This window comes from Nicotiana sylvestris, chromosome 6 (assembly GCF_000393655.2).
Source record: "Nicotiana sylvestris chromosome 6, ASM39365v2, whole genome shotgun sequence".
Classification (NCBI taxonomy): domain Eukaryota; kingdom Viridiplantae; phylum Streptophyta; class Magnoliopsida; order Solanales; family Solanaceae; genus Nicotiana; species Nicotiana sylvestris.
Window position 1 is genome coordinate 79112438 of NC_091062.1, and position 11012 is coordinate 79123449.

The window sequence follows — 11012 nt, forward strand, 5'->3', positions numbered from 1 at the left end:
ACCCCATGACCCCTTGGGCGCGCCCCGTGGCGTCCTAGCAAGCCTCCTAATGCCTAGCGTCACGGACGGCCCTGTGGTCTTGGCCGCGCCAAGTGATAAGCGCGCATGTGCCTCTGTCGCCCCATTGATATCTCTTGCCAGCGCCCAGCCGCAGGCAGATGCCAATAGCGCCGCGTGCGCAGACCGTGATGCCAAAGACAATGCTGCTGACAACGGACTTGTTTCTGCCTTGTAGAAAACTAAGTACTTTTCTTTGTAAACATAAAGTAGTTTTATTTCATTTACTTCCATTATGTTTCTCTAGCTTAATCAAGTCTAGTCTTGTAGCTTTGGTTTATTTTTTTTTAAGCATTATTAGGGGGATCAAGCATTCAAAACTTTCTAGCAAGCAAACAATTCTCTTTACTGGTGTCTCTCCCCCTCGATACCGCGTTGCCTTTCTGTAATAGCTTTCATTAATGCAATCAAGCTTTCTTTCATTCTCAATTCTCATTTCTGTTCTCTCAATTGCTCTTGACATTGATTTTTTCGTACAACACTGACAATCTCGTCTAGCGTACGGAGGGGACCTCAGTTGGCGGACAGTAACTGCACTGACATCAGTTGCTTAGCCTTAAGTCGCCCTTCCAAGGAATCTCAGGAAGGCGCCGCGTAAAAGTTGGTATCAGAGCCTAGGCTCGACATCGGACGAGGGAACGCATTGCCATTACCACCATTTCTGACCATGGTGAATCATGAGGACCGCATTGCGGCCCTTGAAGAGACAGTTGACGTATTACGGCCCATCGTGGATACGGTGCCCGAACTAAGAACTAGCCTAGTGCAAAGGTTGGACAACTTAGACCGCAGAGTGCTCCAGGCCGAAGTTGACATAGAAAACATCAGTCGTGACTCCGAGGGAGACCGGCAAACGGCAGCCACAGAGGCAACCGAAATTTTTGGCAAATTCGAGGGACTCCAACATGAGCATGTCGAGGATTTAGCCTATAGGGCACAAGAGGCAGACATGGTGACTGCCATGCAACAAACTATTGACAACTTGACAAACCAGCTCAATGTTGTCAATGTTGCTTTACTGGGCCTACTTCGAGGAGGTGGAAACCAAATCGGGGGCGCTGTGAACCCCGACACAAAAACTGAAAACTCCTGAGCCAAAGCCATACAGTGGAGCTAGGAATGCCATGGAAGTGAAAAATTTCATCTTTGACATCGAACAGTGCTTCGATGCTGTTGGGGGCCTAGAAGAAGCTAAGAAGGTAGCAACTGCTGCCATGTATCTTCAGGGTGATGCTAAACTCTGGTGGCGGGTGAAGTACGAAGCCATCAGGGCCGGTAAACATGCTCTCGAGACATGGGCGGAACTGAAGGCAGCCATACGCCTACAGTTCTTCCTCGAAAATGTTAAATACAACACAAGGAGAAAGCTACGCGAGCTCCACCAGACCAAATCAGTGCGGGACTACGTGCGGGAATTCTCCGCGCTCATGTTAAACATACGTGACATGGGGGGACAAAGACAAGCTCTTCACCTTCTTGGAAGGGTAGAAACCTTATACCCGTATGGAGCTACAAAGACAAAGGGTAGATACCCTACCCAAGGCGATCCAAGCAGCTGAATGCCTTGGGGACTATCAAGTGGAAGCTCGGAAGGATAGGCCTCAACCGCCTACCCGAGCAGGATCCAAAGGGGGCCAGCCTAGCAATGGTGGCCCTAGCAGAAGTGGGGGAGATCAAAGTGCAACTAAATCTAAGGCTCCCTCCTTAGGCATCAATAGTTCTGCGTCAAACAACAATAACCGGGGGAGAAAGCCTCCTTCAGGATGCCATCATTGCGGCAGACTACATTGGAAGAATGAATTTCCACATGCACAGATGAACGCCCATCAAGCTTGTGATGATGGGACTGATGATGACTCAGATGATGCGGACCATACTGAACCAGTAGGTGCCTTCAATGTAATTGTTGGCTCTATTTCTGAGGCATTAGCGGAGACCAGTGCTAGTATCCGTAAGAAGAAGGACCCATGTCCCATCACCAAGAAAGGGAAAAAGAAGGCGGATGAGGGGACTCCTCTTAAACAAGAGAGGGCCTTAATGTTCGTCAAGATGAAGGTGAATGGCAAACCCATTCGGGCGATGATAGACACGGGTGCTACCCACAACTACTTAGCCTTGACTCAGGTGGAGCACCTTGGTCTAGTTGTAGGAAAAGGTAGAGGTCGTGTCAAGGCTATTAACTCACCTTCTCAGCCAGTGGGTGGAATAGCCAAAGAGGTACTGCTGAAGCTTGGCCCTTACAAAGGAAAATTCAACCTACGAGTGGTGATCATAGATGACTTCGAGTTGATAGTTTGGTTGGAATTCCTAAGGCAAACCAACACCATGGCCGTACCATATGCAGACATGCTACTGATGATGGGAACAAATGGGGCCAAGCCCTGCATTATCCCGTGCATGCCCATGAAGATGGCCGTTGAGAACATCTCGGCCTTGCAGTTGAAGAAGGGGGTCAAAAGACATGAACCTACGTTCCTGGCAACCCTCAACATTGAAGATATAGAACGCTCCTTAGGTCCCATTCCTGAACCCGTGAAGGAGCTACTACTGGAGTTTGAAGATGTCATGCCACAAGACATGCCAAAGCGACTCCCGCCTAGGCACACTATGGACCATGAAATTGAGTTAGTGTTGGGCGCGAAGCCACCCGCCTGGGCGCCTTACAAACTGTCACAATCCAAACTCACTGAGCTTCGGAGACAATTGACGAAAATGCTAGATACAGGGATCATTGTGCCCTCCAAGTCCCCATACAGGTCCCTTGTTCTATTCTAAAAGAAACATGATGGCAGCCTGCGACTCTGTGTGGATTATTGGGCTCTAAATAAAATCACATTGAAGAACAAGTACCCTATTCCGCTAATGGCGAACTTGTTCGATAGATTGGGTGGTGCGACGGTGTTCACCAAGATAGACCTGAAGACAAGTTATTGGCAAGTTCGGATTGCAGAGGGTGATGAACACAAGACGACCTGTGTGACAAGATATGGGTCGTACGACTTCCTGGTTATGCCGTTCGGCTTGACTAATGCCCTAGCTATATTTTGCACCCTGATGAACCAAGTCTTCCGAGAGTACATTAACGAATTCATGGTGGTCTACTTGGATGCCATTGTGGTCTATAGCCAAACATTTGGTTCACTTGCAGAAGGTCCCAACTCGATTGGGGGAGCATGAACTATATGCGAAGCTATCCAAGTGCTCCTTTGCTCAAAAGCAAATTGACTTCCTCGAACATGTCATCGAAGAAGGGCGGATCAAAATGGACCAACAGAAGATTCAGGCAATCACAGATTGGCTGCCGCCTAAGGATATCCACGACTTGAGGGCGTTCCTTGGCCTATGCAATTTCTACCGGCTATTTGTGAAAAAAACTACTTCCTCATCGCAGTGCCATTGACAGAACTCCTCAAGAAGGTCATGCCCTGGGATTGGGGACCCAGGCGAGCGGAGTCCTTCAATGCATTAAAAACGGCTATGTTTAGTAGCCCCATCTTGACCCTCCCTGATTTGGCCAAACCGTTCTAGGTACAAACGGATGCATCTGACTATGCCCTCGGCGGAGTCTTGCTACTAGAAGGGCATCCTGTAGCGTATGAGAGCCGTAAGCTGAAGGATGCAGAATGGTACTATGCCTCCCATGAGAAAGAATTATTGGTTGTCGTCCACTGCTTGCGCCTTTGGAGGCACTATCTGCTGGGGACCCCGTTCGTGGTCAAGACAGACAACACAGCTGTTAGCCATTTCATGACCCAGCCGAAGCTGAATCGTCGACAGGCCAGGTGGAAGGAACTCCTAGCTGAATTCCACTTCAACCTGGAGTACCGAAGTAGGAAGACCAATCATGTTGCTGATGCACTCAGTCGTTGAGCTGATCTAGCATCGGTGTGCCTACTCGCCACCCTAAGGGGGAGCGAAGTAGCCACCTCCATCAAGGACCAGATACATGATCTACTCATCAAGGGTCCTGCTGCACAGTATTTGGTTGATTTGGTATGACATGGCAAGACTCGCCAGTTCTACATGGAAGATGGTTTCCTGAAAGTGAAAGGGAACTGACTTTATGTTCCTAAAAGAGGAGATCTGCGAAGGACTCTTCTAGCGAAATGTCATGATACTCTGTGGGCCGACCATCCCAGTGAGGAATGCACCATGGCATTACTTCGTCGTGCATATTATTGGCCTCAAATGGCCGATGACATCGCTCAGTATGTGAAGACTTGTCTAGTATGCCAGAAGGACAAGTAGGACCGCTTGACACAAGTGGGACTCTTGGAACCACCAGCTGTCCCAAAGAGACCTTGGGAAAGCGTTTCCATGGATTTCATCACCGGATTGCCCAAGGTCGGAGATCTTACAACTATCTTGGTTGTGGTAGATCGGTTTTCCAAGTATGCTACCTTTATTGCCACCCCACAATATATATCAGCAGAAGATACAACTCTACTCTTCTTATCTCATGTCGTCAAATATTGAGGCCTGCCCAAAGACATTGTTAGTGATCGCGAAACACACTTGACTAGAAACTTTTGGACCCAACTCTTTAAGTGCCTTGGGTCAAAGTTGAATCACAACTCAAGTTTTCATCAGCAATCTGATGGCCAGACAGAGCGGTTCAATGGTATGTTGGAGGAATATCTCTGCCACTTTGTAACCGGATTGCAGAAGAATTGGGTGAAACCTCTAGATGCTGCTCAACTGTGTTTCAATTCACAAAGGAGCTCTAGTACAAACAAAAGCGCTTTTGAAATTTTTGCCGGACAACAACCGCTACTCCCACACACAGTGAATGCACCAAACATGTCTAAATCTCCTCGAGCTGCTAGCTTCTCAAAAGAGTGGAAGCAAAATTTGGAGATAGTGTGGAGATATCTTGTCAAAGCTCAAAAGCGGATGAAGAGACATGCTGATCAAAATCGTCGCTTTGTTGAATACCAAGTAGGAGACAAAGTGATGGTCAAAATCCCAAAGAGGTACTTATTTGCGGGGGTCCATAACCCTCGCCTGTTGAAAAAATGCATTGGACCCTTGTCCATTGAAAGGTGCATTGGGAAAGTTTCATACCGGGTGGATACCCCAGCTTGGTGGAAAATTCATCCTGTCTTCCATGTCAGCCTCCTGAAACCTTTTCAGGAAGACACAGAGGATCCTTCACGGAGCCATCTCACAATACCCAGTATTCGAGGTCCCAATTCAATCGGGAAAAGGCGTGTTGAAGCTATCCTTGATTGTGACTACGTGATTTTTGCCCTATATGAAATACTCCTATAAAATCAAAGAAAATAGAAATTTTCCAATTATTTGCCATTTTATAGGATTTTTTGTAGGATTTTTATTAATTTCTTGCATTCTGTGCACGTTTAATTTTTATTAAAATCATAAATAATGTCAAAAATACCATGCATTGCATTTAGATTTTTAGTTTTTATATTTTTAGGATTAATTAGTTGATTAATTGCTTTGTTAAAAATAAAAATCATAAAAATGGCTTATTTTTACATTTTTACCGTTTAATTTTTAGATTAATGTTTTTTCCCTTTTAATTTAGGATCAAGTAATTGTTATAAATATTATAATTAGATAATTAGCTTACTTTTACAATTTAGACTAATTTAGGAATTTGATTTAGGTCTTTTCTTAATTAAAAAAAAAGAGAAAAAAAAGAAAAAGGAAATAAGAAAAATAAAATTGAAGAAAAGATTTAATTGGATATTAAGATAGTTCTTGTACCCAAATCAGGCCTAAATTTTCCTACCCAGCCCAAAAACCAGCCCCGACCCGCCTGATCCCAAACCCTTACCCCTTTAATTAAAACCTAGAAGCTAATCTAGACCTGGAGAAGAACGAGACCTTCCCTTCTGAAAATACACAGAAGAAATGGCGCAGCCTCCATGGCCATTCTCTGAGAACAACAACCTCACCATCCTTCATCACCCCAAAAGTTCTCTCATCTCACTCTCCTCTCTTGAACACCAAAAATAATCCGAACCCATCTTCTTTTTCCTAGAAAAAACGAAATTGGTGATTCCCATCTCTCACCTTCATCACTGATACACACTCACACGAAGATGAAGGCTCACCCACTCACGATTTGAAAATAAAAGGCTGAAACAAAGCCGAGAAAATTCAAAAAAATAAAGCTCTGAAAAATGACTGAAAAAGGGAAAACGAAAAAAAATTAGAATTTCGAATCAGATTTGGAGAATTGATTGATTGCTGAATTTTCAAAGTCCAAATTCCTCTTGCATGGATCCATAAAAAGATGTTGAAGCTCAAATCCGTTGTTGCTTTGTTATTTGTTTGTTGCCGCTCTGTATCGAAGACTGTTCCTATTGCTTTATTTGTTTAAGAGGTAAATTCAAAAGAACCCCTTTGTATTTTGTTATATTTAGTGACGAATGAATTCATGCCTCCTATTTAAAATCATGTTTAAATGCTGATTCTGTTTGAATTTTATAGTAAGTTTTTTTTCCTTATGGACCTTTCTGTATTGCTATATTTTTGTTTGAAAAATGCCGTGAGTTTGGTGCAGGTGTTTCACTGTTTGGACTTTGTTTCTGTCAATTTGAGCATATGTCACTGAAGTGTTATTTTCTTACAAATTCCTCTTGTACCTACCTATTTTCTAAAAGGCGTTGACGGAGGAGTTCAATTAACAAAAGTAGTAGTAGAAGCTGATAAGTTTGATTGTGTTCTTTCCATCTTAAGAATTGTCTTTGGACAGAACAAGACGTATGGCCTTTAAATATTCAATTACATACATAGAAGTAAGTAGGAAAAAGGTCCTCGAATCCATTTTTCTTTGAACTGGACAAGCCCATTGATGAAGAATATTGAGGGACAATGCTCACGGTAAAGCTGGAAAGATACTTATGCCAAAAAACATGTACTACTAGGCATTTGAATGGTGCTTTAGTCTTATTGTAGATATGCAAAGAACATATGTCTACTGCTCCATTTTTGGTTGAAGTAATATATTTCAAAATTTTGGTCCAGATGCTCTAGTTTTTTGAAGTTAATGACTTGTTGTTTGTAACAGAATTCATTGCTAGATTACTCCAACTAGCTTAAAATTCTTGCACTCCAAATGCTTCCATATCCATAATCTATGACCTTTCACAAAAAGCCCTGAACTTAGAAAAAAATGAACAAATCATGAACATCGTAGCTTGTTTTAGGCGCGATTAATAAATCATCACAACAACGGGTACGGTTCCCGTGGCGTAGTTGTGATACCTAATTTCAAATTAGATTTAAATAGGAGCATCCTTAGCTTGCTTTAGTGAAATATAAACCTTGTTAAAATATAATTGAGGTGTGCCATACATAAACAAAATCCATAGCCATGGCCCTCACATTAATATTTACTTAGTATAGAAAAGCACATTTTAAAACATTTTTAGCTTGCTTTAGGTGCGTTTATAATAAATTATCATAGCTACGGGTACGATTCCCGTGACGTAGTGGTGATACCTAATTTTCAAATCTGGGGGTACATTTATGTGACCCGGCCAAAACTTCTAATAACTTTAATAAATTAAACGTGTTGTAGATCGTGGGTACGGTTCCCTGACATGATTCGCAATATGTATTAAACAAATAAGTGTACGACAATCGTAACTTGTTCCAGAATAATTCCATAAATTAATTAAAAGCGGTTATAAAATTAAAAATGCACAATAGGTTTAAAATATGTAGTAAAACAAATAATAGGCCAATTGATAATAGTTAAAGCGACCGTGCTTGAACCACGGAACCCGGGAATGCCTAACACCTTCTTCCGGGTTAACAGAATTCCTTACTTAGAATTTCTGGTTCGCAGACTCTTAAAATAAAGTCGAAATTTCCTCGATTCGAGATTTTAAAATAAACCGGTGGCTTGGGACACCAAATAAACTATTCCAAGTGGCAACTCTGATAAATTAATTAATCCCAGTTCGGTTAATATCACTTTAATTGAAAAAACTCCTTTATATACACCCCTCGGATGGTAAAAAGGAGGTGTGACATTGATGATAGAGTGATTCATGCCTCAAGGAAAGATCACCAAGAGTTCTTGGTGAAATGATAGGGGTGTGATGCAGAGGAGAATAATTGGGAGAGGGGAACAAACCTCAAAGCATACAAGAGCCTAATTGAAGATTATCTTGCAAGTAAGGCATCGAGGATGTCGCCAACTTAGGTGGGGGAGAATGTCATGGGCGGCTTTCCAACCATGCCCCATGACCCCTTGGGCGCGCCCCGTGGCGTCCTAGTAAGCCTCCCAATGCCTAGCACCACAGACGGCCCCGTGGTCTTGGCCGCGCCAAGTGAAAAGCGCGCATGTGCCTATGTCGCTCCACTGATATCCCTCGCCAGCGACCAGCCGCATGTTACGCCCTGCAATATTACGCCAATATTACGTCCCGCAGTATTATATAACGACGATGTTATGCTCGCAGTAATATGTTACGATGGTGTTACCCTCTACATTAATATATTACGGTGATATTACGCTTCGCATTAATAAGTTACGACGATGTTGCACCCTACAGTATTTTACGTTAAATTTGTCGCAAGGTAATTGACATCAGTCCAAGGAAAAGATTACTAGGAGATTATAAGGATTATGCTATTTCACAAGTAATTAGTAAATTCATGAAGGTGAAAGGGGGAGCAAGTCTAAGAAAATGATTTTTTGTCAAAGTTTGGCATTTTGGGATAAAATACTGCCCGAGCTAAAATACCCAATATTTATGGACTTGTGCCATACAAAGTACTACATGGCCATGATAGTAAGGTGTATAAAGTGTGTTAAAAGTGAGTAGTATTTGAGTAACTTGAGATAATTCTTGATTATGTGGGTAATTGATTAATTATTGATTTAGTGGGAGATTAACCAAATTAATTAAAGGTCGTGGATAATTATTTAAGCAAGATTTTGATAATTATTAGGGGGGACAACAATCCACATGGGATTATGAAGATATGACACCAAATTGCCAACTAATCTTATACTTAAGGAGGAGGTGGCACTATCCATGTGCACTTTATCTTATTTTGAATTCAAAGATTCTATTAAGGCTTCACTAAATTGACAAAGTGAAAGGCTTACGAGTTTGCAAACCTACAATAACAATACGGATGGAAACTTTTGACAAAGTGGGATGTATTAATTCATTTTGGGGGAAAGTTGAACAAGGACTTTATTGCTAAGCTACTATAGTATCTTTTGCTAAAGGAGCAGCAAATTAATCTACAATGGCAAGATGAACAACGTGATATTAAGGGCAAACACGTTTTCTATTCAAGCGGATCAAAGTTAGCTCGTAGTAATGCAAAAGGGAAGGAAGTTTAAAAAAAGGGAAACAAAAGTACACTCCATCATCAACGACCTTCTACAAGCTTGCCGCTAATTCATTGTTGTTGCGTTATTGTCATCTCTCGTAGATTAACATGTGTTGGAAGGGTTGTCGTTGTGGTTACTAAAGAAGTCCAACAAAGGTATGTTAAGGCTATCCCTTCTTTCTTTTGGCATGATCCATACGATATGAACGAAACGTGCAAATGCACAAATTCCATAAGTGACTCTACTCATAGAAGTAATAGAAATATCTATGTTCTTTAATTCTCATGTGTCATAATATTTTATCATCTGTTCATGGGTCTCAGAAAAATACGAAAGTTGAAAAGATGTTACTTTATGATATTGCTCAAGAGGCAAAGTGGTCTTATGACCTTCCGAATGATTTTATTGACGTACTTTTCATGCATTGCATTCATGTGCATTGACCCATGACCAGATGGCGTTATATACGCGTATATATGTAAATATATGTATATGGAATGAGAAAAGGTTATGGCGTTATATACGCGCTACCACCTGATCAACTGGTATATGATGATGATGTTGCCTACAGTGGCCAAAATATGATTCAAACAGCATTATATACGCATATATATGTAAGTATGATTCAAACACCGTTATATACGCGTATATATATATATATATATATATATATATATATATATATATATATATATATATATATATATATATATATATATATATATGTATGTATGTATGTATGTATATATGTATATGGGATATGCGAAAGGTTATGACGTTATATACGCACCACCACCTGATCAGCTGGTATACGATGATGATTTTGCCCACAGTGGCCGATATGATATGATGGGATGCCCTCAGAGGCTGATGATATTATGAAATATGTACCTATGCACGACATGACATTCATACGCATATGCATGACGTTAAAAGTAATTTATGATTTACAAATTTATTCAGACTTACAGGTTGAGTCATGTACTCTATATGTCTTCCATATCTCTCATATATTTATTTATGTGCCTTACATACTCAGTACATTATTCGTACTGACATCCCTTTTGCCTGGGGACGCTGCGTTTCATGCCCGCAGGTCCCGATAGACAGGTCGAGAGCCCTCCAAGTAGGCTATCAGCTCAGCGAAGGATGTTGGTGCGCTCCATTTGCTTCGGAGTTGCTCGTTTGGTTAGTATGATTTAGTCGTGTATTGTTTGGTATGGCGGGACTCTGTCCTGACCCTTATGACATTTATGTATTCTTAGAGGCTTGTAGACATATGTCGTGTACATAAAAGATTGTACGGCCTTGTCGGCCTATGTTTTGAGTTTATAAAGGATCATGTTGGCCTATTAGGCCCGTATGCATATGTATATGATGATGTATTAAGAAAGATATGTTACGTTGGTACTCAGTTGAGTAAGGTACCGGGTACCCGTCCCGGCCCATCGGTTTGGGTTGTGACAAAAGTTGTATCAGAGCAGTTCTGTCCTAGGAAGTCTACAAGCCGTGTCTAGTAGAGTCTTGTTTATGGGTGTGTCGTGCACCACACTTATAAGCAGGAGGCTACAAGCCATTTAGGATTGTCACTCTTTCTTCTTACTCTAGATCGTGTGGTAGAGCTCAC

General features: G+C 41.8%; 1 protein-coding gene and 1 long non-coding RNA gene across 3 annotated transcripts; both read left to right on the forward strand.

The window, feature by feature from the left end:
- Nucleotides 1–1872: 1872 nt before the first annotated feature.
- On the forward strand, nucleotides 1873–2832 carry LOC138870820 (uncharacterized). The gene has a single exon (XM_070148661.1). It carries the CDS (start codon nucleotides 1873–1875, stop codon nucleotides 2830–2832), a length of 960 nt encoding a protein of 319 aa, XP_070004762.1.
- A 3059-nt stretch (nucleotides 2833–5891) lies between these two features.
- Nucleotides 5892–10758, forward strand: LOC104240011 (uncharacterized). Of its 2 annotated transcripts, none has more exons than XR_714283.2 (2): nucleotides 5892–6409; nucleotides 6590–7052. It is a non-coding gene; the product is annotated as an uncharacterized lncRNA (long non-coding RNA). The 2 variants fall into 2 exon arrangements; XR_011400403.1 differs by lacking the exon at nucleotides 6590–7052 and adding an exon at nucleotides 10482–10758 and having other exon boundaries at nucleotides 5898–6409.
- The last annotated feature ends 254 nt before the right edge of the window (nucleotides 10759–11012 follow it).